Source organism: Dreissena polymorpha, chromosome 1 (genome assembly GCF_020536995.1).
Source record: "Dreissena polymorpha isolate Duluth1 chromosome 1, UMN_Dpol_1.0, whole genome shotgun sequence".
NCBI lineage: Eukaryota > Metazoa > Mollusca > Bivalvia > Myida > Dreissenidae > Dreissena > Dreissena polymorpha.
Genome location: NC_068355.1, coordinates 163,907,763 through 163,926,611, shown reverse-complemented (window position 1 = coordinate 163,926,611; position 18,849 = coordinate 163,907,763). Strand labels below are relative to the sequence as shown.

At 38.0% G+C, this 18,849-nt stretch overlaps 2 protein-coding genes across 5 annotated transcripts in view; one reads left to right on the top strand and one right to left on the bottom strand.

Annotated features, from left to right (window-relative positions):
* The window catches only part of LOC127858850 (uncharacterized), a 344,634-nt gene that overhangs the window by 1,688 nt on the left and 324,097 nt on the right, over window positions 1-18,849 (top strand). For 2 of the 3 annotated variants that reach the window (XM_052396191.1, XM_052396204.1), the window contains exons 2-7: window positions 2,260-2,491; window positions 3,077-3,223; window positions 3,919-4,034; window positions 4,849-4,989; window positions 6,493-6,625; window positions 9,140-9,320. In XM_052396191.1, coding sequence (XP_052252151.1) covers window positions 2,260-2,491; window positions 3,077-3,223; window positions 3,919-4,034; window positions 4,849-4,989; window positions 6,493-6,625; window positions 9,140-9,320 — 950 coding nt within the window. Of the gene's footprint in view, window positions 1-2,259; window positions 2,492-3,076; window positions 3,224-3,918; window positions 4,035-4,848; window positions 4,990-6,492; window positions 6,626-9,139; window positions 9,321-11,761; window positions 11,842-12,509; window positions 12,608-13,806; window positions 13,903-15,313; window positions 15,483-18,849 lie in introns of all 3 variants that reach the window. The other variant, XM_052396199.1, reaches the window with a different exon arrangement.
* The window catches only part of LOC127858873 (ankyrin repeat and BTB/POZ domain-containing protein 1-like), a 344,964-nt gene that overhangs the window by 20,600 nt on the left and 305,515 nt on the right, over window positions 1-18,849 (bottom strand). The gene's annotated exons all lie outside the window — the stretch shown is intronic.

Here is an 18,849-nt window from a genome sequence, read left to right as displayed (position 1 = left end):
GTTTATAAAAAGTGTTTGTTGGTCATGACATGATTAAAATATTGATCTTGTATGTTAATTTAAAATTTAGTTATGAATTGATACAGTCATAAAATAAATTATTATTATTAAATTTAAAGATGTTGTATTGCTTGATTATTTTACCATGTATGATAGAAAATTTGGTTTCATATATGTGTATGTTCAAGATTACGCATATATGTGTGTTTTCTTGGTGTTATTCATGCGGTACTTGTACGTCTTGTATTCTGTTCTCCGTTTATTTAAAAAAAAGAACAGTTGGTCATTCTGATATTTTTTGTACTTCTAGGACAACTGGGAAGACACCCAAACAGACCCGGATTCAAGACAAAAAAGAATAACAATGCGATGATATGTATTTGTATAAATTACATTCATGCAATAAACTTGTGTAGAATAAAGATTTGTTAGTTTTCAACCTCGATATGAAAATAAGATTTAGGTTCGTTTTAGGTTAAATGATAACGTTATTCCGTAACGTTTTGGGAACGTTAAGTGAACCATACATTTTAAGGTTGCAAAGTTGTTGAATTTTGGTTGCAAAGTGGTTGTAGAATGGTTGAATTTTGGTTGTAATATGATTGAATTTTGGTTGTAATATGATGTTGAATTAATAAAATGATGTCTAAAAAACTTTCATTTACAACCAAAATTCAACGGTTATTCAACGTCGTGATACAACTTCTATTCAGCGTCATATGTTTGCTGGGTTCCTTCCTTCCGTCCCACTATCGTGACAGTTTCTCATAGCACCTTCAATACTTAATCGATCTCTTTCATATTTGGCATGTAAGTACCTTACTTGGACCTCTACCTTTTGAAGAGGTTTGAGGTAACTGGGGTCAAGGTCATTGAGGCTTATAATAGATTTTTTAGTCACACTTTTGTTACAGTTTCTCATAGCACCTTCAATACTTTATCGATCTCTTTCATATTTGGCATGTAGGTACTTTGCTTGGACCTCTACCTTTTGATGAGGTTTGAGGTAACTGTGGTCAAGGTCAAGGTCACCGAGGCTAATAAATAAATAATATTTTTTTCCGTCACACTTTTGTTACAGTTTCTCATAGCACCTTCAATAATTTACCGATCCCTTTCATATTTTGCATGTAGGTACCTTGCATGGACCTCTACCTTTTGATGAGGTTTGAGGTCATTGGGGTCAAGGTCATCGAGGCTAATAATAGATTTTTCTGTTACACTTTTGTTACTGTTTCTCATAGCATCTTCAATACTTCACCGATCTCTTTCATATTTGGCATGTAGGTACCTTGCATGGACCTCTACCTTTTGATGAGGTTTGAGGTCACTGGGGTCAAGATCAAGGTCACCGAGGATAATAATAGATTTTTCCGTCACACTTTTGTTACAGTTTCTCATAGCACCTTCAATTATTTACCGATCTCTTTCATATTTGCCATGTAGGTACCTTCATGGACCTCACCTTTTTATGAGGTTTGAAGTCACTGGGTTCAAGGTCAAGGTCACCGAGTCTAATAATAGATTTTGTTAGGTGGTTATTAACACATAGATTGACAAAGCGCATCATCGGGGAGCATCCATCAGTTTCACTGATATTCTTGTTGTATACACAGACGTACAAATTCATTCTGTGTAATCGGCCAATTAACTACTGTGTGAAAGGAAGTTCTCAGCTAGTGGCCAATGTTTTTATTTTAATGAACTACGAAAGCGAGTGGCCAATGTTTTTATTTTAATGAACTACGAAAGAATTCAATGTTCTCTGCACTACAATGTTTTTATCCAAAATTGATATGCTTTTCATGCTCATGACTTGACATAGGTGTGTGGCATAATTTTCGCGCTATTTTATCGGGATAAACATATGAGCACTAATAATTTGCAGCTAGAGTTTGTTAAAAGTCTCAAGTGCATTTGGGATTACAAATTTAAGTATGATCATTTTTTAATGCAATAATACAGGGAATATGGACCAACACCACTAGATTTTGAGTGCATCCTCTAGGACGCTCATACAACATTATCATATATAATTGCGTATTTTCTGATTTAATTCTTCAGAGACACAGGGCATAGACCTATATGGCTTATAGTGGAAACCAGAAAGTTTCTGTTTTTATAAATTCCAATAATTTTCAACATTAAAGTAATAAAATGACTTACTTTACAAGATGTGCTTGTATGATCTAAAGAGTAATGACCACAGCCATTTACAAATGGTACTGATGAATGTTATGGGATGTTATTTATTTGCAGACAGAGCACATGATAAATGTTCTTCAACAATTTCACCACACTGGGCTGGGTATCCGTGTCACAGTGCAATACAATGGAGGGTCAGAGTCACAGATGAAGTACTGGCTGGAGAGACGCCTGTGTGGGCTGCCATGCTCATATCATGCCCAAGCAGACGGTGACCTTGGTGCAAAACTAAAAAGTGCTGTTAAAGCAAGTTTTGACAGGGGAAGCCAATATGTAATTGTGATAGGTATGGGATAATTTTCCATAAGTTCTTTTCTTTGCAACGAAAAATTGAGCTGATTTTTGTGAAAACGTGGCTTCTTACAAGTGCAGTCTGCACAGGCTAATGAGGGACAGCATCTTCCCCCTAAACTGTGTTTAGAAGAAACTTTCTTTAAAGGAAAAATCTTAAAAGCGCATTTTGTCATCTCTGATTAGCCTGCGCAGACTACACATGCTAATCTGGGACGATACTTTTCTCACACGCATTAAGACCGTTTTCCCCAGAGTGTAGCTGAATTATTTTCCGCATTGGTGTGCAAAGATAACTTAGATTCTGGTCACAACTTTATGAGATATGATATCTTTAGCATTTTATTTGTTTTAAATTAGATTACTTAATTACTTAACCCATGTAACTTCACATATTTCACAAGGACTGTAACTTATCAAGAATCTTTAGCCAAAAAGTGCAGGTCAAACAAACAAAAAAAGTCTGAATATTTAAAATTTTAGCATATTTTATCTTTAAGAGCAATTTTAAAATCTGTATTAAAATTTACACCAGGCCTTTGTAATGTACTGAGTGTGGCCTTTTTGTACTGGTTTTCAGGGTCAGACATTCCTGGTATAGATACGTCCATTTTGCAGACTGGATTTGACATGCTGGCACAGGCTGGCGTAGAAATGGTGCTGGGACCTGCCCAAGACGGTGGCTACTATCTTGTAGGCTTCAACAGACGAGCCTTGAAGGTCATTGGTGGGCATTTCTAGTAATGCAGTGTCTCACCTCTACCATCCTTAGCCTCACTTGTTTAGACTCAGTGGTTGTTTCCAGTTTAACCCAATTATGCCTAGTGGACTCTCCCATCCTTCTAAATTGGATCAATTTATTTCCGAAATTAGGGATGTCTGGTATATTTATTTCTATATTTAGAATATTTCTTACAGAAATTTCTTTAAGCAAACAGCGCAGACCCTGATGAGACGCCGCATTATGTGGCATCTCATCTGGGACTACGCTGTTTGCCAAGGCCTTTTTTCTAAACGCTAGGCATAAATGGGTTAAACCTATTTATTTTAGCTTGATTGAATGGTGACTTACGGCTTCTTGAATTATTCTGGAGTCAAGTCTAATGGGGAAATTGAAAGAATGTTCCCGAGGTGTGGGATCAAACATGTGACCTCCTTTCTTTTGTAGACTTTGATTCTGTTAAAAGTTGCATTTTATTTTGTCAATTATCACAAAAACCTTCAAATGCTTTGCAAAATGTTATTATTTTTTATTTTTTTAATGTACTACATGTTATATGAGCACATAAAAAAAAGGTCAGATATGTTTGCTTTTACATAACATTTCTTAAGATTTGTCAAAAGTATCTGACATGCTAGCTCAATTAAGTTTGTTCACTGTTACTTATCCTCCAGTATTTTCACACTGTTTGATGTTAACAGATCACATATTTGAGGGCATGGACTGGGGTAGTGAGTGGGTGTTCCAGCAACAAATGGCCAGAGCACAGCAATTACAGATACCTGTAGGAGTCCATCCAGTTACCCTACACGATGTGGTAAGTCCCTTGGTTTGTGCTATGTTAACAGTTGTTAAATATGTGTCTTGTTCTGCGAAAACTGGGCTTAATTCATGTGCGTAAAGTGTCGTCCCAGATTAGCCTGTGCAATTAGCCTGTGCAGTCCGCACAGGCTAATCAGGGACGACACTTTCTGCTTTAATGGTATTTTTAGTTTCAAGTTTATGCGGAAAGTGTCGTCCCTGATTAGCCTGTGTGGATTGCACAGGCTAATCTGGGAAGAAACTTAACGCACATGCTTTATGACCAGCTTTCACAAAACAAGACACATATTATCATGCCTTATCAGTTTAATTGGTTTGAACTGGTGTTGTAGCTTGGATGTAAGTATTCTCCTTTTTCTGTGTAGGTGGCTTATATTCAGACCCTGCAAGCAAAGTTAATCATATTCAGCAAAATTTATTGGTAAAAATTTGATTTCTTGGCGTGGGAAAATTTCTTGTATTTATATGTAACGTTCATCCTTCACTTTATAAATACATCTCTTTAGTGAAACCTTTTGGACGCTATGTAAGCCACATTTATTGGCCAATCTTAATGAAAATGTAGTTTACTGGCTCAACATGTTAGGACTCTAGAAGTCACATTTTGGTCCAACCTTCATGGATCAGCTCACACTTTTTCAGAATATTCTAGGTCCTTTGGGTTTCAGATGAGCACCTTAGGGCCCACAGCCCTCTTGTTTGAGAAATAATGTATTGCTTTTATGCTATTTGCACATCACTATATGAATTGTGCAATCTTTAAATTAAAATATTGTGTGTGTACCTTCCTTTGGGTGTTCCTGTTGAAGGATACAGAAGAGGACATTGAAGTGTTTGAAAAAGAAGTAAAGGTTTCGAGAGACGAGTTGACAAGTCCCATGTGGTCTATAATCATTCCAACCTTAAATGAGGCACAGAATATCAAAGCCTGTCTGCAGAATATATCAGAGGTATGAACATTTATGGTCAATAGTAATCACTTACTTGCATATATTTTCTTTTATCTAACATGAGCACATTATTCCAAGGACCATTTTTGAGTCTGTTTCCTGGAATAAAGTTAGTAAAATATACAGATACTCAATTTGTCAAACATTTCATAACAGTTTCATCTTCGCTTCAAGCCATTCGGGCTCTCTTGTTTACAATTTAGCTGTGTTTTCGGAAAATTCGGCTTAATGCATGTCCCAGATTAGCCTGTGAAGTCTGTACAGCTTAATCAGGGACAACACATGTTTCCCTTTTATGGAACTTTCCATTTGAAGGAAAGCTCATCTAAACCAAAATGCAGTTTAGTCGGAAAGTGTCGTCCATGATTAGCCTGAGCGATGACACTTTATGCACATGCTAATATAGGACGACACTTTATGCACATGCTAATATAGGACGACAGTTTATGCACATGCTAATATAGGACGACACTTTATGCACATGCTAATATAGGACGACAGTTTATGCACATGCTAATATAGGACGACAGTTTATGCACATGCTAATATAGGACGACAGTTTATGCACATGCTAATATAGGACGACACTTTATGCACATGCTAATATAGGACGACAGTTTATGCACATGCTAATATAGGACGACAGTTTATGCACATGCTAATATAGGACGACAGTTTATGCACATGCTAATATAGGACGACAGTTTATGCACATGCTAATATAGGACGACAGTTTATGCACATGCTAATATAGGACGACAGTTTATGCACATGCTAATATAGGACGACAGTTTATGCACATGCTAATATAGGACGACACTTTATGCACATGCTAATATAGGACGACACTTTATGCACATGCTAATATAGGACGACAGTTTATGCACATGCTAATATAGGACGACAGTTTATGCACATGCTAATATAGGACGACAGTTTATGCACATGCTAATATAGGACGACAGTTTATGCACATGCTAATATAGGACGACACTTTATGCACATGCTAATATAGGACGACACTTTATGCACATGCATTAAGTCCAGTTTTCCCTGAGAGAGTCTAATTTATGAATATCTGATAGTTGGTATATACACAATCGGACAATCCTAACAATAGGGAAAATTATTGTCCTAATTTTTTTTTAATTCTTTAATGGTTGATGGTTTCTTAAAGTCAGTACACATGTTGTTGTATGTTTGAAGTGCCTGTGTTTATTGTCTCTACATTTGAATCGGATTGATGCAATTAGGCTTATCCTAAACACATTTAAAAAAAAAAATACTTATTTTCATTTACTTAATTTCTGCAAAGTTTGATTATTTTGTTTGTACTTGAAGAGTATATTCAGGCTATGGAGTGTTTGTTTTTACCTATAGAGTAACTGAATATCCGAGGTATATAGATGTTGTTGGTTTTAACTTACAGAGTATATCTGCGCTGTAGAGTGTACTTACAAATTATATGCCCGCTATCAAGCATATGTTTTTTATTATTTACAGAGTATATCAATGCTTTCAAGTGTGAGCGAGATAGTTGTCAGTGATGGTGGAAGCGTGGATGACACAGTCCACATTGTAGATGAGATGACTGCTACCTACCCTCTAGCAGTCAAGCTGGTCCACAGCAAACCAGGTGAGCTTGCGGAGTGACCAGTTTAGCCGGGTTAAACAAGGACTGACCAGTCATGAGATTATATTGTAGAGGTAAATAAAAAATGCGTATGGAAAACACCGATGAAATTGCTGATGACATTGAAAGTTGTTATGGTTTGTCCACTATTTACTTATTATACTCATAACCCTTTCTGTGAAGAACCTCAGAAAAAATTTCAACTGTGTTATTAAAATCTAGAATTACCACACAAAAGACATAGTTAGTGAAACACAATAAAATACACAAGTCCATTTCAGTCAGTTTTGATTGTGATTTATTTTTGCTAATTTAGTTCTTACTCGACGTTTTTCAATATCAGTAAAATATTCTGAACAACTAGATATATGCGGCGGCCTAACGACCGTGGCCGCCCCGTAACAACAGCAAATTGTGTATTGTCTAAATCCGGCTGTGTGCGTGGTACTGATAAACTACTAAAGTGAATAATATTAATATACATTGTAACAATCAATGGTGATGTGTGCAATTTCCGACGGGAGCGTGTGCAAAATCATGTGTCCTAAGGTAATGATGTAATATGGTGCATGCAACGGATATATTGATGTTAGCCTGTCTTTACATGAGTTACAACAATAAATGGGCTGCATGTTAACCAAGACAAAACTAACTAGAAATGGCGCAGCAGAGGCCGAGGCGTATCCCTACGCCGCATGTTTGACCCGGGGGGCCCAGGGTTGGTAATGGGGCCATACATAGTTGAGATTGACCGTATTGTCATAAGAGAAGTTCAGTATCAATTAGAAGTGAATCGGTGTAGAAATGAAGAATTATAGTAAAAGACAATTTTGGGTGGGTGTGGCCTATTATGGGCGGGGTGCCCCAGGGTTGGTAATGGGGCCATACATAGTTGAGATTGACCGCATTGTCATAAGAGATGTTCAGTATCAATTTGAAGTAAATCTGTGTAGAAATGAAGAAATTATAGTAAAAGGCAATTTTGGGTGGGCGTGGCCTATGTGGGCGGGGCGCCCCAGGGTTGGTAATGGGGCCATGCATAGTTGAGATTGACTGTATTGTAATAAGAGAGTTTCAGTATCAATTTGAAGTGAATCGGTGTAGAAATGAAGAAATTATAGTGAAAGGCAATTTTTGGTGGGTATGGCCTATGTGGGTGGGGCGCCCCAGGGTTGGTAATGGGGCCATGCATAGCTGAGATTGACCGTATCGTCATAAGAGAGGTTCATTATCAATTTGAAGTGAATCGGTGTAGAAATGAAGAAATTATAGTAAAAGGCAATTTTGGGTGGGCGTTGCCTATGTGGGCATGGCCTATGTAAGTGGGGTGCCCTAGGGTTGGTAATGGGGCCATGCATAGCTGAGATTGACCGTATTGTCATAAGAGAGGTTCAGTATCAATTTGAAGTGAATCGGTGTAGAAATAAGGAAATTATAGTGAAAAGGCAATTTTGGGTGGGCGTGGCCTATGTGGCCGGGGCGCCCCAGGGTTGGTACTGGGGCCATGCATATTTAAGATTGACCGTATTGTCATAAGAGAGGCTCAGTATCAATTTGAAGTAAACCGGTGCAGAAATGAAGAAGTTAATGTAAAATAAAATAAAATAAAAAAATGAGTGAAAATCTCTGACCCTGCCCGACCCGACCCCCATAACTTTTGACCCAGGGGTCAGATCAAATTCCGTCACTTTCACTGACGCATATATGCTCATAGCTACCATGTATGTAAGTTTCAAGGTTCTAGTACTAATAGTGTAGGAGGAGCAGGTGGCCTGGACGGACGGACGGACGGACAGACGCACATCACCACAATATCCCCACTTTTTCTCTGAAAAACGTGGGGATAATTAGTGAAACAAGCAATGGGCAATTACTTGATGGGTTCTGCTTGTCTAATTTTACATTATCATATAGTGTCTGTATATCCATTAAAATAGACATGATATCGATCTTGATGCTAAACAAACATAAATTAATACTATCCTAAGTAATATATCTTAGGTCCCATGTTGCAACTGGTTACTTTTGCTTTATATTTTTGAACAACACATTTACATGTAGTCTTGTATGTACTGAATGTATCTAAATTGTAGATATCGGTAAAATATTTTAAGTAGAAATGTTATTTAAAGGTATCGCAAGTGACAGTAACTCTCAAAAACCTTCTTTACAGGCAGCTGACGGAAGAAAGACAATTTCATGCAGTTTGCTTTTTAATGAAGCTTCGTTCTGGGAAAACTGTGCTTCATGCATTTGCATAAAGTGTCCTCCCAGATTAGCCTGTTCAGTCTGCACAGGTGTATCAGGGACGAAACTTTCTGCTTTTATGGAATTTAAGTTTTAAAGAAATCTCTTCTTAGCGAAAAATCCAGTTAAGGCAGAAAGTGTTGCCCAAGATTAGCCTGTGCAGACTGCACAGGCTAACCTGGGACAACACTTTATGCGCATGCATGAAGCCCAGTGTTCCCAGAACGAGACTCAATGTATACCTGTTAACTTGTCTTCGTATCTCCTTAGGTCGGGGACATCAGCTGATAGCAGGGGTGAAGGTCGCCCGGGGTCACAGGTACCTTGTCCTGCACGCTGACTCACGCCTCCCAAAGGAGTTTGATACCCTGGCCAGCGCCTGTCTGGATCAACCAGGTGTGGTTGCAGGCGCGTTTGGCTTCCAGTTGGATGTACTGTCCGACAACGCTCTGTGAGTAGACCTTATTCTGAGTTTGTCTTTCTTTTATGGTAGATTTTATTTAAGGTTAATAGTTCCATTACCTGAAGTATTAATTCATTTCTATAAATAGTTTTTTACGCCTCAAAGTAAGGCTTATAGTTTCAGCACTGTCCATCTGTCACTGTTTCAAACTGTTACATACTATACTATTTGGTTGTTAGTCTCAAACTCAACCAGTTCTCATTAGATGGTCACCAACTTTGTGAACAAGTTTAATAGCATAAAATGGAGACCAAGTTCATTAACCAGTCAAATCCCTGTTGACACTTAAGAGTTATGGCCTTTGAACAAATGCCATTTGTTAATTTATGTTATTAGATCTTATCCTTAGATTTTTTTATAAATGTGAATGCCTTATAAAACCTCTGACTGAGCAATGTTTGAACATAGCTGACTGAGCAATGCATTATACATAGCTGACTTAGCCATGCATTGAACATAGCTGACTTAGCCATGCATTGAACATAGCTGACTGAGCAATGTTTGAACATAGCTGACTTAGCCATGCATTGAACATAGCTGACTGAGCAATGCTTGAACATAGCTGACTGAGCAATGCATTGAACATAGCTGACTGAGCAATGCATTGAACATAGCTGACTTAGTCATGCATTGAACATAGCTGACTGAGCAATGCATTGAACATAGCTGACTTAGCCATGCATTGAACATAGCTGACTTAGCCATGCATTGAACATAGCTGACTTAGCCATGCATTGAACATAGCTGACTTAGCCATGCATTGAACATAGCTGACTGAGCAATGTTTGAACATAGCTGACTTAGCCATGCATTGAACATAGCTGACTTAGCCATGCATTGAACAAAGCTGACTTAGCCATGCATTGAACATAGCTGACTTAGCCATGCATTGAACATAGCTGACTTAGCCATGCATTGAAAATAGCTGACTTAGCCATGCATTGAACAGAGCTGACTTAGCCATGCATTGAAAATAGCTGACTTAGCCATGCATTGAACATAGCTGACTGAGCAATGCATTGAACATAGCTGACTTAGCCATGCATTGAACATAGCTGACTTAGCCATGCATTGAACATAGCTGACTGAGCAATGTTTGAACATAGCTGACTTAGCCATGCATTGAACATAGCTGACTGAGCAATGTTTGAACATAGCTGACTGAGCAATGCATTGAACATAGCTGACTGAGCAATGCATTGAACATTGCTGACTGAGCAATGCGTTGAACATAGCTGACTGAGCAATGTTTGAACATAGCTGACTTAGCCATGCATTGAACATAGCTGACTGAGCAGTGCATTGAACATAGCTGACTTAGCCATGCATTGAACATAGCTGACTTAGCCATGCATTGAACATAGCTGACTTAGCCATGCATTGAACATAGCTGACTGAGCAATGTTTGAACATAGCTGACTTAGCCATGCATTGAACATAGCTGACTGAGCAATGCTTGAACATAGCTGACTGAGCAATGCATTGAACATAGCTGACTTAGCCATGCATTGAACATAGCTGACTTAGCCATGCATTGAACATAGCTGACTGAGCAATGCATTGAACATAGCTTACTTAGCCATGCATTGAACATAGCTGACTTAGCCATGCATTGAACATAGCTGACTTAGCCATGCATTGAAAATAGCTGACTTAGCCATGCATTGAACATAGCTGACTTAGCCATGTATTGAAAATAGCTGACTGAGCAACTCATTGACCATAGCTGACAGAGGAATACATTGACCATAGCTGGCTGAACAATTAATTGAACATAGCTGATTGAGCAATACATTGAACATAGCTGACTGAGTAATGAATTGAACATAGCTGACTGAGCAATGCATTTAACATATCTGACTGAGCAATGCATCGAACATAGCTGACTGAGAAATGCATTGAACATAGCTATGCAAGCAATTCATTGAACAAAGCTGACTGATATAGCTTCAAATATTCTATGAAATGTTCCAATTTTCTACACAACTTTCCAATATTCTACACAACTTTCCAATATTCTACACAAGTTAACTGTCTTATATTCTACACAACTGTCCAATACTCTACACAACTGTCCAATACTCTACACAACTTTCCAATATTCTTCACAACTGTCCAATATTCTACACAACTTTCCAATATTCTAAACAAATTTCCAATATTCTACACAACTTTCCAATATTCTAAACAAATTTCCAATACTCTACACAACTGTCCAATATTCTACACAACTTTCCAATATTCTTCACAACTGTCCAATATTCTACACAACTTTCCAATATTCTAAACAAATTTCCAATATTCTACACAACTTTCCAATATTCTAAACAAATTTCCAATATTGTACACAGCTTTCCAATATTCTAAACAAATTTCCAATATTCTACAAAACTTTGCTTGCATACAGTGGGCCTGATTTGTGTTTGTAGAACCAAGACGGAACCCTTTTGGTTTGTACAGCAAATGAGGCTACTTGTGTGGGGGGCTAACAAAAGGGCAACAGTTTATGGTAGGTAACTATGTGTAACAAACTGTTCTTCTGATTTTTTTAAAGTCCCTTGAGACTCGGAATGTTGATAATTATCCATATGGGAAATATTAATGTTATTTCTGTTTTATCATGGGAAAAACATTTACTTGCTTTGGTTTAAGAAATAAGAGGAAACTGAAATCTGGACTGAAACAACTAAAAATTGCTTAAACTAGGTTTATGAAACTTGGTATGTGGATAAAGGGCCATACAGGGACTATTAATGGGATTTAACTTTTCATAGTATTTATTTAAGAGGCATGAATAAGCTGGCATTGATAGGTTCTTGTTCTTGAAACTAAACTAAAGCAGCATGAAGGGGGGAGAGGGGGGGAACAGACACATATTTGCTTGCTATTGTTGACTAGAGGGTGAAGATGGCCCTAGAATGCTGTCTTGTTTCAGATGATATTTTGAAAATATATTTTGCAATAAACATAGGAATAATGAAACCGTAGAAACAATATCAAAAGAGAAATACTTGAGTTTTAAACCCAGGGGCCACAATATGATTTTAGATAAAATAATATATTCAGACTATAGGCCTAGTGGTTTCAGAGAAAATAAAAGGTATTAGGTTAAAATGAAGAAAATAATAATGAAATATCATTTTCCAAAATGAAATGCTGTCTTGACTTGTACTTCAGAGAAGCCCTATGGGGACCAGGCTCTGTTCATGGACAGACGGACGTACAGGCTTGTGGGAGGCTTTCCACCCTACCGCCTCATGGAGGACTATGTGATGGTGAGAAGACCAGAGAATAGCCCGCAATCTGTTACTAAACGAAATTAGTCGCACTGTTGGAAAACGGGGCTTAATGGATGCACATAAAGTGTCGTCCCAGATTAATCTGTGAAGTCAGCACAGGCTTACTAGGAATAATACTTTCCGCCTAGACTGTATTTTCATTCACAAGGGACATCTTTTAAACTGAAATTTATATGGAAGCGGAAAGTGTCGTGCCTGATTTGCCATTGCGGACCGCACAGCCTTTATAGAGCGACACTTTATGCATATTAAATAATCCCAGTTTTTCCACAATGGGTCTCAAATGTTGTAGTAATTTTTAGGGCTGTAACAATACATTCGAATATTAGAATTACTTGAATACGGCTGTGGACGAATCGTATTCCTTATTGGCCACCTCCTAAACCGAATATTTGGCGAATACAAACGTGGTTTTGAGTTTGAAAGTTTAATCATCTTATCTTACCTTTCAAATGAAGGTTTATACAATAAACCCCTATATTTAAATGTTCTTCGCCTCATCCCAGCGTTTTTCATCATGTTTACCCCACCCACTATGTTACACAGTGAGATTATCAACAATAATGGCGGGCACCGGTTGAATAGTTACTACATTGAATTGAAAAATATTTTGATGATTGTTTCATGTTTATTTAGGCAAATATGAGTGCTTTGATGCTCAAACATACACAAAGGATTGGCAGATGGAATTTATTCTTTGTTTATCTTTACGCCAATGATCGTGCAACTTATCAACAAACATGGAGCCTAGTAGCAAAGGGAATGCTATTGATATTGTTGACCTGCCTGCCAAATACACCTTGTTTGTCTGGCGCTGTGTTCAAAGTTTAAGCAGTTCTAGTCAGTGTTTTGTTATTTCAAAGTGTTATATTTCATATTTTCAGTATGCAATGATACTCAATTAATCAAATTGACAAATACCCATAGTTTAATACTATATAATGTCATGTCAAGTTGTCAGTATTACTTTTGTTCATTGAAATCCATATTCATGAATAAATATTGGTATTCCCCACCCTGTATTCGTGATACGTATCAAATTCCTTACCTAGTGTATTGGTTATAGCCCTATCTACTACCTCTATCACTACCACTTCTTTTACTACACCTTTTTAATTTAAGGTAGCTTTGAATTTTTTTTGACATTTGTAGGTTTTTAATGTCTGTTATTACAGGTTGAAAAGTTAAGGACAGTAGGTCATGTGTGTGTGTTACATGATGATCCGGTTGTTACCTCATACAGACGCTGGCAAAAATATGGATACTTTAAGGTACTGACTTTTTTTACACATTTTTTTGTGCTTGGAGTTCACATAGTGAACATGCCTTTTTGAAAGAACCAAACATTTGTTGATCTCATAACGCAGCTTTATGGTGTTCACCATGAGGATATAGTATGAATGAAACTTCATAATCATTATTGGATGGTAATTTTTGTTTTAGTATGTGACACATGAAATGAGTCTTGCTCTATGAAAAGGGGGTTTAATGCATGTGCATAAAGTGTCATCCCAGATTAGCCTGTGCACTCCACACAGGCTAATCAGGGAGGACACTGCAAAGACCAGACTTTCTGTAAAACAAAAAAAAATACATAAAAAAGGAAAGTGTCTTCCCTGATTAGCCCTGTGCTAATCTGGGATGACACTTTAATTACAGGCATTAAACCCCCTTTTCGCAGAGCATGGCCCAAATACATTACACATAACTAAAAAACTATGAGCCTGGTTCAGGGGAAAACTGGGCTTAATTCAAGAGCTTAAATGTCATCCCATATTTGACGTTCCAGATGTGCCTGTGTACTCCACACAGGCAGTTTTAGCTCAACACTTTCCTCCATGAACATGATTTTGTTATAAGAGACTTCATTTAAACAAAAAATTCCAAAAAAGCGGAAAGTGTCATCTCTGATAAGAGTGTGCGGACTGCACAGGCAAATCTGGTATGAATACTATACGCTCATGCATCACGCCTGGTTTTCCCAGAGTGTGGTCAATCATCTAAGCTTGGATCATTGCCTTGGAGCCATCAATGCAAAGTATTGGGGATTTAACCAGTTTAGAGGTTGGCTTTCCCCCTCTTTTTTCACTCTTAAAACATAAACATGTTATCTTGAATCTCAGGAAAAAGCGGTAATTATTTGTCCAACATGGCAGTTATGTGAATATGGATGTCAACGAATGTGAATATGGATGTCAACGAATATTTCTTCAACCCCAACAGTCATACTTGAATTGAAACATTTTAAATATATTTATTTTAGATTTCTAACAGTAATTTATATTGTACATAAAAGGCATTTTGTTGTCCAACTACCACCACTTTATGATAATCAAATAAAAAATATTTCAAATGATTAAATTATCATTATTAGCTTAGTCTGAAATACCTGCTTATGTGTACAATATTCATAATAAGTAAATCATAAATGAGCTGCGTCAAGCAAAAATGGGTCTTATGACTATGCATCCAGTGTTGCTCAAGAACAGCCTAATAAGTATACACTTCCACATTCTGGTCAGGAGCTACCATGTTTGCGAATGGGACCACAAAACCTCGTGTAACTTCTAAGTGGACGGGATAGCTCATGACTAGGTTGCGTATAAGACCCATTTTCGCATGATGCAGCTCAAATGTACCAAGTATATAGTATGACTACAGCTTTATCCCTCTTTCCTGCAGGTGACGGGTCTGAGTCAAGTGATAATTCTAGCCTACCACCTGGGTGTGCATCCAGACACCCTGGCAGGCTGGTACCATGGTGACAAGACCAGCGTGGTGAAACACAAGGCATCCTGATGTTTTGTGCATGATAGTTGAATATATAACTACATGTTTTTATCTTTGTTACCTGATTTTTTTAATAAGGATATTTAAGGAAGTGAAGTGGTGAAGGGCTTGCTGGATTCTCAATGAGCATATGTGCGTCCAAAGACATAAAATTGTACCGCAAAAATGCCCCTACATTCTTCAATTTGAAACGTTTAATCTTTTTTTTAATTGTACCTTATGCTATGGAGATGGGCATGTTCAATTTGAATTATAGGTAAGCTGTGCTCTGTTAAAATGGGATATATTGCTTGTGCGTAAAGTGTCGTCCCAGATTACCCTGTGCAGTCCGCACAGGCTAATCAGGGATGACACTCTCCGCCTAAACTTGGTTTTTGCTAAGAAGAGACTTTCTGGAAACGAAAAATATCATAAAAGTGGAAAGTGTCTTCCCTGATTAGCCTGTGCGGATGGCAAAGGCTAATCCGGGACGACACCTGCGGATGGCAAAGGCCAAACCGGGACGACACCTTACGCACATGCATTAAACCCCTTTTTCACAGAGCACGGCCCACATCGTTAAAAATGGCTCAAGGTATGCCCATCTTCAACTTATTATTTCGATAACATGATTCTGAGACCTCGCTACATATTACGAGGCGTCGGGCGTATTTGTCAATATTGTAAAACGCTGTTGTTATTGAATAAACGTCTATGATGAAACCGATTTGTTATGATTTAAACACTAAACCAAGATAAAGCAGTATGTAATTACTGACCTACAGGAGTGTCGGCTCTGTCTTAAGTCTTCACGAAGTTTTAACTCGACATGTTGTTATTTTCCTTGTTTAGTTTACGTATAATGGAGATACTTCCATTCATTGTTGACAATGTCAAATAGATATTCGTGTTATGAAAGAATGCGTGTATAATGGTAGGCCGATTGCAGACTGAAGTATTAAGGGATCTACTGCCTCGTTATTGATTTTAAAGACCACAACTCGCAAATTTTGTGATAAATGTAACAAGGACTGATTTATAACCTATGTCTATGTACAATACTATATAACGCTCGATCGTTCCATTAACTTACAGAAATGGTGACGTAGCAATATCTAAAACTTGATTAATATGAATGTTATCAAATATGAATTTTTTAGATTGCCAGTATAATGGTCGACCAAACCGATTGACGTCGCTATGAGTTACGCCCGAGAAAAATGGTTCTGGATGTGTAAATTGTCATTAAACGTTGTTAAAGTTTGGCTTGATTTTCATTTATTTTGCATTAAACACTGCATTTTAATCTTGTACAATACTGAGAATGACTGCGCATGTCATTGTCTTCGATATACCAATGTGCTTTCGTATAAAACTTTGGTTTAGAAAAAGACTTACTTAAACAGATTTCCTCAGAGTTGCCGCGTTTTACCTCTGTTATGCAGGGAGCACAAACAATGTATGTTTTTTAAAATTTATATAAATAATATATAAATGTTAATGAACTGGTTGATCATTTGTAATAAAAAATGATCCGTTTTATTTTATTGACTGCTAGATTATTGATTTTCCTATACTGTCCGATGAAACGTATCTTTTATTGACGTTTGCAAACCTTGTTTCTAAAATACTAAATCCGACACTAGCGTCTTCAACGTTGTCGGGCGGAAAGAAACTGACGGTACATGAGTTCGAACGCAGCCTTGTGCCGCTAATTTGATCACAGTGTTCACACACATGGCGCCTACTGAGGGCCGATTGACATTCATGACAGGTCATTGTGTCGGCACTTCGGGAACGCAGGCTGCGAGGCCTGCATTTCCGGCGACGGGACACCACCACCCCCGAGTCGTCACTCGATTGCGATTCCTTTAGAGAGAACAGTTTTGTCTTCAACCAGAGTCTATGCGTGGTTTGGAACATGAAGGCTGTGTTTATTTGCGAAGCGAGATTCAATTTGTCAGTGGGATTGACCACCGGGTTTGTCATGGTATTCGGACAGAGTCTGTTTCGGATATGATTTATCAACGCGTCGGTGTTATCTGGCAACGTGAACAGGACACCAAGAAATGGTTCTCGGATGACGGAACTCTCTGACGAGTACATGAATTGTAACGACACTGTACGATCTCTGAGATCCGGACTTGTGCAAAGTTCGTTAAAACTTAAAAGAAAAGAGTGGTCCCTTTGATTCACCACATCACTTGGGGTGACCTCCCCTGTTTGGACCGCTTTCACGAGTATGTCTACCCAGTCAGAGTGCACGAACAAGAATATGTCCGTCCCGCAGGTCGCCGGGGCGTCTGTTTCACATGTCACCGAGGCTTCTGTTTCGAATATCACCGGGGCGTCTGTAACGCAGGTCACCGGGGCGTCCACCTCCCGGTAACTCTCCTGAGAGGACAGAGACGTGTTCGAGGTGTCGTACCATGCCAACTCATCCATCCCGTTCAGTAACACGCGACACTGAAGGCTGGTCTTTAGGAGTGCTGTCAGCGCTTTGATGGAATCATTGTGAGCCGCGTGGTCGTATGCGTAGAGGATTTGAATCGTAAAGGTGTGCTTCCTTGTACTTGTTCCTGCGTGTAATAAAAAATCAGAAGTTCATTTACGAATGTACACATTTTCTTAGAAAAGTAAACAGGGGCCTCTTTACTTATAACCACAGTCCAGTGGGATGCCACATTATTAGTTTAGAAACCTAACTGTGACGTACACTCTATGTCGTGTGTTACTTTTGGTTCGGCCGTTGTATTCAAACTTACATTTTGTAAAACGACTTGGGTTTTTTTTGCGAACAATATACGTTTCATTAACATTATAAGGACTTTTAAACAGAATTTGGTCGTTTTGGATCTCAATAAATTTATTTGTTTACACATATAAACTATTTGGAACAGACGTAAATAACTATAGCATAAGCGGGAAAACGTCAAAATAAAAACTATTGCCATCCACCGAAGACCTTTGCAAGCAAAATCGAACTTGCTACCACTGGACCATTCAGACTTAGCAATTATCTGCAGAGTTTAAACCGTACGTTAGTCATTGTACACATAATCATTGGAAAGCGTGACAAACGCTCTATTATTTTGCCGAGTGTCATTGATAAATATATCTTCAATGTCCAATATTTTCTTTATCATAAATGTTATTTTGCAGATATTGACATTATGTTGATAATTGTATGTTGTCATTCTTGCCAAACTGTGATCAATTCCTTATGAGTGGACTTCTTATTGTCTTCTAATTGTACAATGTGAAGTTAAAATTATCTTCCACTAAAAATCACTATACCTGTGCTAGCATCGCTTTCATTTCCACTCCTTGAGATGTAACGTTTCAGCCAATCAGGAAGTCTTCCGGTTCTGCGCAGTATATACAAGAATAAGACCAATATGGCCGCCATGGCAAATAGCGTTACCACGACGACAGCGATAGTGGCAGCA